The sequence below is a fragment of the Anguilla anguilla genome, chromosome 11 (genome assembly GCF_013347855.1).
Source record: "Anguilla anguilla isolate fAngAng1 chromosome 11, fAngAng1.pri, whole genome shotgun sequence".
In the NCBI taxonomy this organism is placed as follows: domain Eukaryota; kingdom Metazoa; phylum Chordata; class Actinopteri; order Anguilliformes; family Anguillidae; genus Anguilla; species Anguilla anguilla.
The window spans coordinates 38,452,934-38,470,097 of record NC_049211.1 but is presented as its reverse complement, the minus strand read 5'-3'; the positions used below and the strand labels follow the sequence as shown (position 1 = coordinate 38,470,097).

The 17,164-nt window shown below is 43.7% G+C and overlaps 1 protein-coding gene across 1 annotated transcript; it reads left to right on the top strand.

The window, feature by feature from the left end:
* Positions 1-1,803: 1,803 nt before the first annotated feature.
* LOC118208241 (ADP-ribosylation factor-like protein 8A) lies at positions 1,804-16,052 on the top strand. The gene is made up of 7 exons (XM_035382727.1): positions 1,804-2,222; positions 9,545-9,625; positions 10,006-10,079; positions 10,534-10,627; positions 11,400-11,467; positions 12,329-12,399; positions 13,150-16,052. The coding sequence occupies exons 1-7, from the start codon at positions 2,100-2,102 to the stop codon at positions 13,200-13,202; spliced, it is 564 nt and encodes a 187-aa protein (XP_035238618.1). The 5' UTR covers positions 1,804-2,099; the 3' UTR covers positions 13,203-16,052.
* The last annotated feature ends 1,112 nt before the right edge of the window (positions 16,053-17,164 follow it).

Sequence of the window (17,164 nt, the reverse complement as noted above, 5' to 3'; positions counted from 1 at the left end):
TGGGTGAGTGGGAATGGGACTGGGTGAGTGAGTAGGAGTGGGTTAGCCAGTGGGACTGGGTGGGTGAGTGGGAGTGGGTTAGCCAGTGGGACTGGGTGGGTGGGACTGGGTGAATGGGAGTGGGAGTAGGACTGGGTGAGTGGGACTGGGTTAGGCAGTGGAACTGGGTGGGTGAGTGGGAGTGGGACTGGGTGGGTGAGTGGAAGTAGAGTGGGTTAGCCAGTGGGACTGGGTGGGTGAGTGGGAGAGGGTTAGCCAGTAGGAGTGGGACTGGGTTAGTGGGACTGGGTGGGTGAGTGGGAGTGGGTTAGGCATTGGGACTGGGTGGGTGAGTGGGAGTGGGACTAGGTGAGTGGGAGGGGGTGGGTGATTGGGACTGCACACTTGTACAGCATTGCAATGGCACAGACCACAGTCTGGGACATTCACATATAAATTAAGCTCGCAATCTGATGACTACATTGCTGGTTTCTGTCTGGAAATGCATGATATGAATTCTCCCAAATAAATACATAAATAAATGGTTTTAAACCAGTAATAAACTGATATCCAGTGGTTGGGGGGGGGAAATCACTAAAACTGTTCGGCTGCCTTGTAAAGGCTCCACTGAGTTTGGTTCAAGGCTATGTATCCTGTACAAAATAGCAACAGGTAAAACAGATAGGGTATTAAAGTATCTCAAGGTTGTAGGGAGGCATCTGTATCCTGTAGGAAGTACATTTATACCATTGGGGGAACCTGAAATGCTTGCTTTGGTTAACCTTCCAAAAAACTTTAGTTTTTTTTTTTTTTTTTCATTTCAATGGGTCTGGCTATTTCTTTATTTAGACAGAGTTGGTCCTCCACATAATCTCTGTCAGATCGTTTCTGTGAATATTCTCCCAATCCAATCCAATCCAATTTTATTTGTTAAGCACTTTAAAACAGCCATGGCTGACCAAAGTGCTGTACAGAAGAATAAATAAATACATTGCAAAATAAACACATCATAGCTATAGTCATATAGGTAACAGTCATACAATCGGAGAAATAAATAGGAAGAAATAAAATAAAATAAATAGGATAAAATAAGGAATAAAATAAAGGATAAAATAAAATAAAATAATAAAATAAAATAAAATAAAATAAAGTCACTGTCTTGCTAGGAGTCAAAAGCCAAGGAGAAGAGGTGGGTTTTGACGAGGGATTTAAGAACATGATGTGCTGAGGCAGGTCGTTCCATAGTGTTGGAGCTACAACAGCGAAGGCGCTGTCCCAGTGCGAGTGCGGAGAAGGAAGAGTACCTACATGTATCCACAAATAATGTTGATAAAATATGCACAATTTTGCAATGCAAATTAAAATAGTTTTATTACTCGCTAAATTGCCCAATTGAGGAGAGCTGGCTATATATGACGGTATTGGGTAATTAATCGCTGTATTGATTATCAAGGTAAACGACAGTTGACACCAATAACCAGCTTAAGGGGAAGTTACCCCTTTTGCAGCTCACCAGTCTCCACTGGTTATAGTTGGTAGTAGGTCTGCCTCTGCTCTCATCGTAGGTTTCTTTCAGGTAAAATTACGGACTTTCTCATTCGCAACGGTACATCACAACGTTTTAATTCAATTAGATTATCTAAAAGTAGTAGAAGTGGAAAAAGCGACCGAATAAAAACACACAAATACAAATATTAGAGTCGTATCACAGTAGTAGGCCTATAGGAGCAAAACAGCTCGGCGCCTGAGCGGTGTCGTCCTCCAGGTTCGCGTCTCCGGTAGAAGGCGCAATGCTGTGCGGCGCACGCTGCTGTCCGCCGTGCGTTGTCTTTACTTGGGCGCTCCTCACAGACCATTGTCCCGGATCAGCTGTGCATGGCCCCGAAACCCCACCCAATGAGGAAGGACAAGGCGCAGGGAGAAAGACAGGCGGAGAGAATACGGGCTTGGATTCGTATTAAACGAGAGAGGTGTTTGTACGTCGTCGATTAAAAACAACGCACGGAAGTAACCGTTTCAAGACCGATATTGGAGTTTCTCCAACTGCGTGCGATACGAGTGAGGAGGCTGCATATATAGTCAGCTGATATCTGTTATTCGTAACAAGCCACTTTTCAAAGATGATCGCCTTGTTTAACAAGCTCCTGGACTGGTTTAAAGCGCTCTTCTGGAAAGAAGAAATGGAACTGACTCTTGTTGGGCTCCAGTATTCAGGGAAGACCACCTTCGTCAACGTGATTGCGGTAAATCGAAAAGGCTTTATTTTGTGTATCCACGTATCTATTGTTATGGGTCATAACGAGCTATTGACGCGGCGCCCTCAAATTGCCTGCGAGACGCATTATGCGCGCTCATCGCCCTCATATAACTACTTCTCAGCTGAATCTACCCCGCATTTGCCGAGTGGAGAATTAGAAATGTTAAGATATTAATTATTTCACATTACAGGTTAATTGGTTAATAAGCACAGAAAACCATTGCGCATGACTCAGTGTAACGTTCGCTATGAGCTGGTCATCAATGACAGCATCGGAAGACAGCAAGACAGGCTACCCTAGCTCGTCCACATTTAGTCTGTATACGAGCTAGCATTTATGTCTTATGCTGTTATTAATAGAATGTTAAAACATGCTTCTCTATTTAAGTGGGCACATTTAGTACAAATTTACGACTTAATACTGAATTTGTTTATTTATTTTTCTGTGGTAGCAACCTTAGCCTACATATAATGTAGCCAAAATCGTGTTAACACCTCGGGACGAGTCGGTCGGTTAGAAATTAATAGGAGGACATAGGCTACTCGTATCACAAGCGCTAAAGCCTGGAGTAAAGAAAATGTCACGTGCAAGTTGTTCCTCTTCGAGTGAAATGTGGCCCAATCTGTGCCTTGGTGTCTGATCGGCCGCTGACAGCAGCCTACGCAAATGTTAGTCGAAATGAAAGTGGTAAATGTGAATTATGTGTCCAGTCCGCCTACACTTGGGTAATTATTTTACGGGAGTGTTCCTCTTACTGTAGTTATTGCCACTGCGGGTCAGTTGATGCTCGGTCGGGCTGTAGCCTTTGGATGTTCGTTCCTCAGACCTTAGAAACGTGCTCAAGCTGAAATTGCCTACGTATACATGCTACTGAATTTAAAATATGTTCTGCAATATTCCATGGGATGTTCTATAGAGCGCAGTTATTTTTGCAAGTTCGAATGTGTTGCTTATGAGAATGCGAACGTTTCAGTTCTGTAAAAGCAAAGCATAAGATGAGCCACGTTTTTTTGCTGAGTTGTCAAGTAGGCTATGTCTACCCAACATGGCAACAGTGAGGTCGGATGCGAGGAGTTAGGCCTGTCTCTTATTATAACGGACAAAATGATGTCACTGTAGAGTGGGTTCCTGTTAACGGTCCTCCCTCGGTTTTTTGATCATTTGAATAAAATAACTGCAATAATAACTCTAGTGCCTTTAAACTGACCCAATTCTGGTGAATGTGAACACTCAGATATAGTATGATGGGGACAGTTACTGCAGAGCATTATAGCATGATTTTCAGTCAAGAAAGAGTAGTGTATAATGAATCTGAAAAATAAGTGTAACATCAGAAGGATTCTCTCATTACACGGCCCTGTGGGTTAGCCCTGATTTTCCTGAAGCAGAGGTTTATGTTTTAGGTGTTACTTCCCCTTGGCCTTCTTGTCCGAGTCATTAGTCGTGTAACCCGCCCATCTCAGATTGAGTTCTAAGCTTCTCATAGGAAGTCCTGGGCCAGTTTAAGTGATTCAGAGATACACATATCTGCTGAAGGGGAAGCAAAACTGACCACGAGATGAAAAAGCACCCTGACATTAATCAGAAAGCTGTTTTTGTGTGTAGCCTATCATAAAAAGATGTGGGCTTTCCAGTATGAACAATAAATTCCCAAAACTCATATAAAAAGAAGTGATTTTATACCTGTTCCTGTCAGCACAGTTCCACAGAATTAGTGTTGCAGCCAGTGCTGCATGGGCCAGTGGTCTGGACACCAGACATGCACTACATGGTCAAAATGTGGACACCCGTTCTAATTAGTGGGTTTGGCTACTTCAGCCACACCCATTGCTAACTGGTGCATAAAATCAAGCATACAGGCACGCAATCTACGTTGACAATCATTGGCAGAAGAATAGATCGTACTGAAGAGCTCAGTGACTTTCAACGTGGCACTGTCATAGGATGCCACCTTTCCGACAAGTCAGTTCGTTTTTGCCCTGCTTGAGCTGCCCCGGTCAACTGTAAGTGCTGTTATAGTGAAGTGGAAATGTCTAAGTGCAACAACAGCTCAGCCAGAAAGCGGTAGGCCACACAAGCTCACAGAATGGGACTGCCGAGTGCTGAAGCACGTAGCGCATAAAAATCATCTGTCCTCCAGTTACAACACTCTCTACCGAGTTCCAGACTGCCTCTGGAAGCAAAGTCAGCACAAGAACTGTTCGTCAAGAGCTTCATGAAATGGGTTTCTATGGCCGAGAAGTAGCACACAAGCCTAAGATCATCATGCACAATGCCAAGCATCAGCTGGAGTGGTGTAAAGTACACACACCGCCATTGGACTCTGAAGCATTGGAAATGCGTTCTCTGGAGAGATGAATTACTCTCTGGCAGTCTAACAGACTAATCTGGGTTTGGTGAATGCCAGGAGAACGCTACCTGCCCAAATGCATACTGCCAACTGTAAAGTTTGGTGGAGGAGGAGTAGTGGTCTGGGGCTGTTTTCATAGTTTGGGCTAGGCCCCTTAGTTCCACTGTAGGGAATTCTTAATGCTACAGCGTACAATGGCATTCTATAGAATTGTGTGCTTCCAACTTTGTGGCAACAGTTTGGGGATGCCCATTTCCTGTTTCAGCATGACAGTGCCCCTGTGCACAAAGAGAGGTCCATAAAGAAATGGTTTGCCGAGTTTGGTGTGTAAGAACTTGACTGGCCTGCACAGAGCCCTGATCTCAACCCTACCGCACACCTCTGGGATGAATTGGAATGCTGACTGTGAGCCAGGCCTTATCGCCCAACATCAGTGCCCAGCCTCACTAATGCTCTTGTGGCTGAATTTTAACGAATCCCCGCAGCCATGTTCCAAAATCTAGAGGAAAGCCTTCCCAGAAGAGCAGAGGCTGTCACAGCAGCAAAGAGGGTCCAACTCTATATTAATGGCCATGGTTTTGGAATGAGATTTTCTACAAAGACGTGGGTATGGGTGTGATGTTCAGGTGTCCACATAATTTTGGCCATGTAGTGTACATTCTCTCTTTTTAGGATGGTACAGTCTTACAGGAGGTTATGTGATATGAATAAAGGTAGAAATAGCTCATTAATATCCAAAACACATATGATTAAGAAGCATAGATTTGCCTCAGTGGTATGCTTAAGATTAGTAATGTGGGATGTAAAATTGTTTTAATAAGACATCCATCAGAGTGTACACCCACTGTAACGATTGGTAAAATTGTGTTCAGTAAATTCTCACTAATGTTTATTCACACCAACTATCTAGCTCAATGGATTAACAACATTAATTTTATTTAGCCATTACTCCAGGCTGCTAATGTTATATTAACATTAGCTGAATTAAAGAAGTGCATCAGAGAAGGGAAAATGTTAACTTGTGTGAGAAATTTAAGGAAATGAAAAGCATTCACATGGCCTGGACTGTACACCAGTTTATTGCACACATTATTAGTTTAGGCTAATACTTTGTGATTTGATGCCATATCAGATAATGGGATTCACCACTGTATTTGACTGTCTCTCCTGCTGCCTGTTGCTAAGTGTATTACTGCAGTGATGATGCTGCAGTTTTGCAAAGAGCACGGATTCAGAGCACTTCAGGAGATCTGTGTAATAAACTGTGAAAGATGTGCTTGTTTTGGTTGTCTGTTTTTTTGAATATACCGGTTTCTCAGTCCCTGGCAGTCAGGCTGGACCTCTAGCAAGGGTGTAAATTTTGGGGGTGGGGGTGGGGGGGGTGGATCGACGGGTTACCCTTCCCATCCCCCAATATTACAGAACGGGCCAAATAACACCCCCCCCCCCAATTAATATTGCATGATGATGAGAAACATCATTTTGTTTAATATAGATGGAGACTTTGTGCAGTGATATACTGGCATATACTGATCAGTAGTCTGACGTATTTTCCCCTTAGAATTCACCGGAAATGATTATTTCACAGCTTTTCCAGGGACCCCCCCAGGCTTGCAGTTTTCGGGGTTTATGCATTCCAACCCAACCCCCCCCCCCCCCCCCCCCCCCCCAATATTTAAAGTTACGCCCTGAAGCTAGACTAGAGGGGCACCAGTTTGGGCTGCAGGTCGTGTGGTACCTTTGACACCTTCGTTGGGCTTTCATGGTGGCTGTGTGAGACTCTGGAGGAAGACCGGTCTGCATTAATGGGGTGTTTTTGTAAGGAGGCGGCCCCAGTGTGGGATTCAGATGAGAGATAAACAGTCTGATAAATACCCCCCCCCTGTGCTCGGGGGGGGGGGGGGGGGTACGTAAAAGCACACGCCCACCAGAAGGTCATCGCCGCGTACGTTTTTTTTTTTTTTTTTTGTACCTCGGACAGGAAATAAATTCTGGTGAGCTTCAGTAGTGATAGATTGCCGCGTTTCGCCGGGACGGCGTGAGCAGCCCTGAGCTGGGTGTGACATCACGATGAAGACGAGAGAGTTCCTGGTTTGCACGTGTGGCCAGCAGTGAGGAATAAATTATGCTCTCGGTTGAACTGCTAATGACACCTTTTAATCAGCTGAGAAAAGCAAAGGTGGAAAGACCTGCTGTTGCACATTGCAATGCCTGTTCTGTACTTTCACTTTCATCCTGTTTACTGACTCCTGGCAGTGGGGGGGTTGCTTTACAGTCTAGGTTGTTTTCCAGCAGCGCACTTGTAAGTATAATTTGATTGGTGTAGTAAACTACGCTTGTCTTGAGCAAATTCCCAAAAATGTATCTGAATTTTATATGACTAGAATGGGGAAAAAAAATCTCACTCTCAGGGTTTTGAGCAAAAAACACCAGCCATAAAAATAAATGGTACATCACGTGTCTGAAACGATACCCAGCTGATGAAGTTTTACCGTCCTGCGGAAAGACCAGCCAGTCCGTCACAGTGGCCTAGCCCAGAATAACTTGGTGCTGCCTTTTCTTTTCTTGGGGGGTCTCAATGGAAAGCAGACTCTAGGCAGCAGGTGGTGAATTTGCTGTTGATTGATGATTGATTAACAAGCGTTAAAGTACAATACTCTTCTACTGAACATAACTGCCCACCCATGCCGCTTGTCCTTATGAAGTAAATTTTGGACATCAGTTTGACACAATTGTATAAAACCCAATTCAGGTCAATTCAAATTTATTTTGGGGGGGGGGGGGGCATCCTCCGCTGGCCAGCCCGGTGTAATAATTAAGCTGGAATGCAAGTTACAGTCAAAGGATAGTTAAATTAGCCGGTTAAAGTGGCAGTCCAAGCAGAGGTGTGCAGTAAAGTGCAATTCGGAAGGGTGTAGTGATGCATATAGGCCTCCCGGTTGTGTCATGGTGTGGGAACACTGCTATATAGGTGGGTCCAAAAAGTAAACGATTATGAAAATATTTTTTTAGTGCATGCTGGTATGCTAACCAGTTGAAGTGCAATCTGTCAGCATTCACACCTTTTTACTAATGCAGGTTATAGTATATTTTATTGGTTTTACTGACATTTTTGTTAGCATATTTCATATTTTTGTTACTGGTTAGCGCAGGTAAAATATATTCAGTACTTGCGTTATGTTGTAGCTCAGCTGGGAATGTTGTTTGGTAAGTCTTCCACTATGGCTCGCTCACTCATGCGGTCAGGTTTCTCCTAAGAGTGTAGCTAAAGTGGCTTCTTTGGATAAGAGCTGTTAAATGAATCTTACATAAATGTGCTAGACAGTTAGCACGCAGTTATCTATCCAGCCATTACAACTATATAGTAGCTTGGTTTGGGCGAAGAACACTGCAGCAAGCCAGTACCTGTTTATTTATGCATGAATAAGCGCCCTAACCAGTTATTTGGATAAAGTATGCCCTTGTTGAAGGTTATGGCCCCCTGACTGCAACGGAGCCCATTGTCCGTTACGGGACTATTAAACAATTTAACGACATTTCCCAGTACAAACACAAACACATAAATTATTAATTTTTCATAAATCTTTATTCAGTAGGGAACGGCGCTTTTCCTCGAGCAACCAGGCGGCAGTACGGTGCACCTTTGTAACAAACCGAATATAGAAAGTTTAGGACTGAGTTGAGTAAGACTTTCATTGTGAAACTTCCCTTGTCAGTAGTGTGGCCAGCTCCTGTCGCTGTGATGAGGTTTACAGTGCACCAGTTATACACTTTGTGCTTTGCTTATTTTATTTTGCAGATTAATGTGCAGATTGTTATATGCTTACTGCAAAGTTTGATCTGTTGCTTCCGGGTTCTGTAGACGAGAGGCAAAGGAAGCGCGATGGATCTAGACGGCTCATTAACTGTAAGACTGCCTCCAGTGGAGAAGACGTGGTACTGTACGGCGGTGTTGAGTTTGTCAAGTTCAACTGGTTATCATTCTGTAATTGGAACTGTTAATATGAATATCATTTGACAATATTCTTTACACTTAATAAAATGCATATTTATTAGAAATTTATCGGGGGTAATCGTTTATTCCACCATTCTGACCATCATTGGGATTGGTTGGTTGGATGTTACAGCAGGTGACGAGCCAATTTAGAGCCTGTTTTGTAAAGGCTATAATTGCAAAGCCTGATAGTCAGTAATAATGGTTTTGTTATTATTGTTTGTTATTTTTACATATTTTTTAACGTTTGTTTTCTGGTCCCCACTGCAAATACTGAGCACCTTTTCTGGGAAAAAATCACCGCACCCGGTAGCACCAGTTTGTCGTCAGCCTCATGTTTGTCTTTTAGCCATGTGACATCACCGCCTTACCAGCCCTCTCACACGCCCATGTCTTCATGTGCTAGTAGTTTTGCAGCTCTTAAATATTTGTGCTAACTTAACCGGCCAGCCAGCCGAAGTGGCATCTGCAGTAAGCTGTGGGAGTCTCAGTAATGGAAGGAAAGCTGAACAGTCTCCACAGGTCTAACTTTCGTAGACTGTTATTTTGCACTCCCTTATTTTCCAGATAAAGTGCATGACTGCTCTTCATTTTATGGTGCTTTTTTCAACCTGAGATAGTTCTAGCTGATTTGATGCAGAAAACAATACTCCTCTTTCCACCCCACCATCTGCCCTTGATGCAAAATCTCAAATTTTAACCTTAAGAAATCTATTTGAATTGCTTTTCGCTTGGTGCAGCCCTTCATTCCTCAGACTGTGGTGTTATGAGCCCACCAGCAGGTGGCAGTGTAATCCAATAAACCGGCTGTTTGGCATGTGGACAATCCAAATCCAATTCCGTTACAGTGAACCTGAAAGCTCTTTGTTTGTGATGCCTCGTCCACGCGAGTGATCGGTTATTTGCGTGTTCTCTCTGGTGTGATGGAACTGAATGTTTTCTCCGCGCTTCTGTCCTCCGTAGTCTGGCCAGTTCAGTGAAGACATGATCCCCACGGTGGGCTTCAACATGAGGAAGATCACCAAGGGAAACGTCACCATCAAGGTCAGAGCCCCTGGGCGGCAGAAGCCAGTCCCTGTCTCCATTAGCTGCATTTTTATTGCATCACTGGGACCTCAGTCTAACGGCCAGTTATATTTAGCTTTTGCAGTTTCAGCGCTAATGCAGTAAGGAATGCAGAACGCAGTTATATTCTGCTAAGTATTTGCTAATGCTGTTGATACAATTACACATTTATCCAGTCAGAAATATAGAAACTGACCCAGTGACATGTTTCTGTATTGAAATGCACTATATGCATGTACCTGTATCAGATATATAGCTGGTTGGGTTGTATCACTGCTACAGCGGGTTGGGTAGTGGCTGTATTAGCGATGTAGCAGGTTGAGCTGTGGATGATGACATCTCCCCTGTGCTCTGTCCAGCTGTGGGACATTGGCGGTCAGCCTCGATTTCGGAGCATGTGGGAGCGGTACTGCCGTGGGGTCAGCGCCATCGTGTGAGTACCAACGCCGCTGTTCCTCCTCTTCTCAGACTCTGCCCTGACTCTGTTTCATTGCACTCTCTGTGTGAGATCACAAATGTGTGATTCGAACGTTCTTTACTCAACATTCTAATGCTGATGTCACAATCACTGCTGGTAATTGAAAGCAGTGGAGTTCTAGAACACTCTCTTGGAACTTCTAAAGAAACTACTTACGCTATATGATCAGTATTCTTGGCACTATCTGCATGTCTCTCTCTCAGTTTGTAGTCTTCAGCACAATTACACCCATTAATAAAAGTGGACTAAAGGTCTCCTGTCTCACACGTTCTCTTTCTCGATTATTAGGTTTGAGTTGGAGCGGAATTAAGCAAAGTGTCAGTTATTTTAGGTGTGTGGCAGGCCCTTACACCCAGCCCTTCAGTGAGGAAGCCCTCACACTGTTTCCCTCCTTTTTGTTTTTGTAAAGGTACATGGTGGATGCTGCGGACCCAGAGAAGATCGAGGCTTCTAAGAACGAACTGCACAACCTGCTAGACAAGCCTCAGCTGCAGGGCATTCCTGTGAGTACCTCATCTCGCTCCGCTTTTCAGTTCTTCTTAACTCGCTGGCTAATGGACCTCTGAGCAAATTACAGGGTCGATACTCTGACTCAGATCCTCCGGTAGTTTTAAGCAGACCTGAAAGTGGTACAAGACTGGAAGTGGCGAGTTAACTCTCTTTCGCTCTCTTTTGAAATCCCTCCTTAAGACCGTGTTACGGTCCTCCCTGTCGGATTTCCTGCTAAAGAAAGGTTCCAGTTTAGGAGCATTGAAGGTGACACGACGTTCAGAAAAAAAACACCACACAAAGTTTACATTTGGAAAATGTTTCACGTTCGAAAGACGGAGTGAACCCGACAGATCCACTCCATTCAAAACTGTGAGAGGGACGCTGTGTCTTTAAAGCATTAACAGGCGAGGAAGCAGGGGGTGGAAGTCGCAGTTTCGCGAAAGAATCGAGGTGGAACAGACAGATTTCAAAAACACACCTGCAAAGGATTATTTATCCATTTCCTGTGTGTGAACTGGACTTAATGTGTTTGTGGCTATGTATAACTGTTAAAAAATGAGTATTGTACCTTATCAGACCAGTGTTTTGTAGTTGTTCCAATGACCTTCAGTATGCACGTATTGTACGTCGCTTTGGATAAAAGCGTCAGCCGAATAAATGTAATGTAATGTACTGATGTCCCTGTTGCTGCGTGGGGAAAGAGTGCTTCAGGTGTAAATTTTGTGGAGCAGTGGTCAAACATGTTTACATGTGACGGTTTTGCGATTGTTGTCCTACTCGCAGGTCCTTGTTCTGGGCAACAAGAGGGATCTTCCAGGCTCCTTGGATGAGAAAGAGCTGATAGAGAGAATGTGAGTATGGGCGGCTTCTCTCTTTCTCTCGCTCGCTCCCTCTGTCTTTCTCTCTGTCAAGCTCTCTGTCATGCTGTCTCTCTCTCTCTCTTTCTGCCATGCTCTCTCTCTTTCTCTGTCATCCTCTCTCTTTCTCTCTGTCATGCTGTCTCTCTCTCTCTCTTCTCTTTCTGTCATCCTCTCTCTCTCTCTGTCATGTTGTCTCTCCCTCTCTCTTTCTGTCATGCTCTGTCTCTTTCTCACCCTTCTGCTCTCCCTCTCCCACTCCTTTCTCTTCTTCTCCTGCTTTGTTTCCTCCTGCCGGCATCGCCTCTCCTCTGTCTCCTTCTCTCTCTCTCCCCCCTCCCTCGTTGTGTAGCAGTGTAGCGCGCGAGAAACGGAGTGTAGCAGTGTAGCGTGCAAGAAACGAAGTGTAGCACGCGAGAAACGAAGTGTAGCAGTGTAGCGCGCGAGAAACGAAGTGCAGCAGTGTAGCGCGCGAGAAACGGAGTGTAGCGCGCGAGAAACGAAGTGTAGCACGCGAGAAACGAAGTGTAGCAGTGTAGCGCGCGAGAAACGAAGTGTAGCACGCGAGAAACGAAGTGTAGCACGCGAGAAACGAAGTGTAGCACGCGAGAAACGAAGTGTAGCAGTGTAGCGCGCGAGAAACGAAGTGCAGCAGTGTAGCGCGCGAGAAACGGAGTGTAGCAGTGTAGCGTGCGAGAAACGGAGTGTAGTGTGCGAGAAACGGAGTGTAGTGTGCGAGAAATGGAGTGTAGCGTGCGAGAAACGGAGTGTAGCGCGCGAGAAACAGAGTGTAGCGCACGACTCCGGCGGCGCTGCGTTTCGTGCGTTGCGTGACGGCTCCCCGTCTCCCCACAGGAACTTATCGGCGATTCAGGACCGGGAGATCTGCTGCTACTCCATCTCCTGCAAGGAAAAGGATAACATCGGTGAGAACCGGCTCGCGGGCGCTCGGACACCGCTCCACGTTTGAGGATTTTGCCCTTTGGTTTCAGCATTGTAGAATGACTCCACTTTAAGGAGACCGCACCTTACTACACAGTTCCAGTCCGCAGTCCCAGAGGGTCAAAGAGCTAGCTGCAATTACAGCGCACACTATAGGGCCCACTGGTGTCCTGACTGTTAGGTGTGGCAGTGGGGACCTGATTACCTGTTCAGGTGCAGTGAGGACAGTACGGAGGATTGCAGTGAAGCAGCTTGCCCTGGTCATCCTGGCAGTGAACGTACAAACCCTCACTTAGACCCTCAAACTCCCATCCTGGCAGGGAACACATAAACCCTCACTTAGACCCTCAAACTCCCATCCTGGCAGGGTACACACAAACCCTCACTTAGACCCTCAAACTCCCATCCTGGCAGGGAACACACAAACCCTCACTTAGACCCTCAAACTCCCATCCTGGCAGTGAACACACAAATCCCCACTTAGGCCCTCAAACTCCCATCCCGGCAGTGAACACACAAACCCTCACTTAGACCCTCAAACCAACCTGGCCCAGTTATATGAGCCTTTAAACTCCTTTAAACATTTAAACATGTACTCCGTGTTGCATTTGTCCACTCCTGTCTAAGGTCAGTGCTTGGTGCACAGTAGTCCCAGGTGGGCTAATCGATTTCTGAAGAGAGAATGTCAACGGCAGAAGAGTTGCAATACACAGCGCTGTCTCTTTGTATCCCAGATATCACACTACAGTGGTTGATCCAGCACTCCAGAACAAGGCGGACCTCTTGAAAACCAGACCCCGATGACATCGCCTCGATGACATCATCCTGACGACATCACCCCGACGACATCACCCTGAGACTGACCGCTGTCCCTCGTTCATCCCGCCCCCCCCCCCCCCCCCCCCCCCCCCCCACAACCTTCCATTCTCTTCTCATTAAGATGGTGTAAAGACCGTTATTTGCAATATTTCAGTACTTCTTATTTTATACTTTACATTTTTTTTAATTTGTGACTTATTTGAACTGGATAACCTGATTTTTGCCAGTCCCTGGTGCAATGACCTTGTTTTCATGTGATTTTGGTACTAAAGTCCCCCCCCCATAGTAAGCCTGTGTAAGGGAGCCTGGCCTGTTCTGCTCCTCCCATAGAAACAGTGAAGCAGTGTATTGCCCTGCAGTCCAGCCGTCTCTACCTGTAACGTCAGTTAGGATGGAGGAATTACGAGCATGAACGTCTTTCGCAGACACACACCGTGTGCACCATCTCATAAAGCATTTAGTTATTTATTACTTCAGCCTGGCTGTGGTTTATCTCTTAATAATTTAATGTGTTGTATTTCAGTGATTTTTATTTGAATATTTTTGGTTATCCATGATAAAGACACATGGCTATCCATTTTTTTTAGGCCATTTAACAGTTGCTTTTTACTCCGGTGGTTATCTGTAAATCATAATCAGCCATTGCATGGTGGGAAAGATGGCAACATTTGGACCACAGCTCAACGAGGCACATCTGTTTGTGACATCATTTAAGGCAACCAATCGCAACATGATCAGGGATATTGAAACGGGGATGGGATGGGATGGCATGTCATCATTTTTGTTTTTGAAACCAGAGAGGAGCGATCATCATACATTGGTAACAAATAGATGATAACTGGTGGATACCTTCTGGCTGTACTGCCTAGGTGCCGTAATGGATCACGGAATTATAGGCAGGAAGTATCCACCAATCAGTATAGACATTGTAATATTTCTCATTAGCAACACACTTTGTGATTGGTGGAGCACCTCTCCGGTTTTCATGCTAATAGTGACATCATTCCCATCCCTGTTTTACTGTCCTTGAACCCTATCGGGAAGATTTATAATGAAGGGTTGTGCCATGTGGATCAAACACAGGGCCATCAGACCAGTTTGCGCTGAACACAATTCTGCTCACTCTTAAGGCTTCACCTAATTTAAAACTGCTGAAAAAAAAACCAGACCGTGCTGCTAACCTGCAGAATTGCTAAATTTCCTGGTTTAGACCGAACTTTCACATGAAAGTTTTACATGCATTTTCTGAAGTGGAGTAGATTGTTTACAGAGCGCTTTGAAAATGGGTTTGGTGGAAGGCCATGGAAACTTCCCTATTTGAAACACAAGTGCAATAGTAAAATACATTTCAGGCAGTGCATGATGGTCACACTGTGCTGTAAATTGGCTATATGGTAAGACAGGTATGCAGGAAGGGTGTAATATTTTGGGTACCTTTAAAATATATCCCTTTATGTTCACCACCCTGATAAATATATGATATGATATAATATTAAAGACAGCGGGGCTACACTTAATTCACTTTAATATTCTGGTTAATTATAGCTATATTTACAATTTTGTTTGTAAAAACAATAGCAAATTTGTAGAAATGTATCATGTATTAAACCGTTTCAGTTAAAAACTTGTATACTTGCCAACTATTTTAAAACTGTAAACAGCAGTTTCATTCTTGTGATACAAAACAAACTCATAAACAGACAATAATTGTTTTCATAGTATATAAGCATTACTGCAGAAACAGTTTTGTTTTTGCTTTGTATTTTAGACAATGGTCAATAATCATCTTTGCCATTTTGAATGTTGTCAGAAGTTTCTTGTTTGTATCTTTTGACATAGTTCACCTTTAAGTTTCCATTCTGTGGAAATGGATTAGTGGTGGAAAGAGTGCAGATAGAACTGTTGCATCTGTGTTCTTGTCTAAAAGGTAAAATATCTGTGGCCCATAGAGCTTTCTTGTTGTCAAAATAGATAAGGCAAGTATAACTAAGTGTAACTTGTCTCTAAAAACAATCAATCATGCAGCAAAACGTTAACAGCAACGTTGATTTTGTCACACAGTATGTTCATTGTTTGTATATATCATTGATTTTTAACATGAAGGATGAAGAAATATTGTGCATTATTCTGTTTATACGTTTCTTCTTCTACTGCTTACAACATGAAGGTTTTGACCTTCTAGACAGGTAGATATAGGTGTATTTTGGTCAGGTGGTCAGTGTTCCATAAGTTTGCTCCTGTGGGTCCCCCCAAGGCCAGCTCATGGACTCTGAGATTTTGTATATAACCGTGATAATAAATGAACAGCAAGTGTATCTAAATTGAGATGAATGTGGCATATTTTACGTCTTAAACGGACAGCATCCCCTCATAAATCATAAGGTAACCTGAATACTCTTCTTTGTCATCAGTACCACACCTGAATGCATTTCCACTCATCTTGCTTGTCTTCATCTTTGGGATAAGAGCTCATTTTTCGTGAACTATGTTCATTCACCTCTGATTAGGGTTATTGTAAGATTTATCTGTGTGTTGTTTGTTGTCAACACTCAGAGTAGTTGGAACTGGAAAGGACACCCTCTGAAACATTTATGTTGCCTTTTAATTCCAAATGTATTATCATTTCTTCATTTTAAGCATCTAACATGTTCCAGAGTGCAAACAAACTTTATTTTAATGGGTAATGAAGAACAGTGTATTACTATCATTAAAGTAAATTTGTGTACATTGTAATTTTGTATGTTTTAAATACCTTCATAACTGTGTTTTTGATGGGACTTTCCTGTATATAGCAACTAAAACCAAATAGTGAAAGTTATGTTGTGTGTTATGTGGAATTATTGTCGTTTGTGTGGGTGGTATGTGAGTGCGTACGTGTGTACGTGTACGTGTTTGTGTGTGTGTGTACGTGAGTTTGTGTGTGTGCACGTGCACGTGTGCGTGAGTGTGTGCGTGCGTGTATGTGTGTGTGTCTGCGTGCGTGTGTGTTTGTGTGCGTGTGCGTGTACGTGTGTGGTGTGTGTGAGTGCGTGCATACGTGCGTGTGTGAGTGCGTGTGTGAGTGTGTGTGTGTGTGTGTGAGTGCATTTGTGTGAGTATGTGTGTGTGTGTGGTGTAAAGGTTATTAGGTGTAAAGGTTCTGAGGTGAGGCATGGGCATTCTGTGCCCTTTCTGCTGTCTGTCACCATGGATACTGGCCCCTGCTGCTCAGTACCAGTGCTGGAGAGCTACAGGTGGTTACCATGACATCCCCTGTATAAGTCACATGCATTATTCCTGTTACCCCCTATTGGTGGACTAATTTACAGGAAAAAAATAAAACTGGTGTTTCTCTCTATATTGCCTCTTAGTGTCCCAAAAATACATATGCATCAGATTTGGCTCTGTTCAAAGTCATTTACAGTAACATTGACATTACTTTTATTCTATAAGATTATGATTTCCCTGAAAAACATATATATTATAAATACAAAAACTATTCAAAAATAAACCGGTGAAAGTTGAGAGCACATATGTGTACCACACTGCCAGTGATTGTAACAGACTTCTATTATGCTGGTATATGTGTGGTTGCAATCTAACAGAATCGCTGTTTTATTCTAAACCCCACTAAGTCAATTGATCAAATAGAACTATTAACTGGTGTTCAACCCGTTCTGAAGAGCATTTGTAGAGTTTTACGGCCACGGATATTGCACAACATTCCCAATCTACATATCTATCATTATTTTGGCATTCACTTATGTCGGATTTAAAGAAAAATTTCATTTATAACTTGCAGATAAGCTGTGCATTCTTTGCAAAAGTCTGATCTTTACTGTTTGACTTTGTCTTGCAATTCTTTGATGCCATTTTGGGAAGGCCAAGTCCTGGCACTGGCAGGGCATGCAGCAGGTTTTCTACATTGGGTTCAGCTTTTTCTGACAGTTA

Excerpts from the sequence above, each read along its gene's own strand:
- LOC118208241 (XM_035382727.1), top strand. The coding sequence starts at position 2,100 with ATGATCGCCTTGTTTAACAAGCTCCTGGACTGGTTTAAAGCGCTCTTC. Across the intron at positions 10,080-10,533 it reads CGTGGGGTCAGCGCCATCGT|GTACATGGTGGATGCTGCGG; the intron begins GTGAGTACCAAC and ends GTTTTTGTAAAG. Across the intron at positions 11,468-12,328 it reads AAAGAGCTGATAGAGAGAAT|GAACTTATCGGCGATTCAGG; the intron begins GTGAGTATGGGC and ends GTCTCCCCACAG.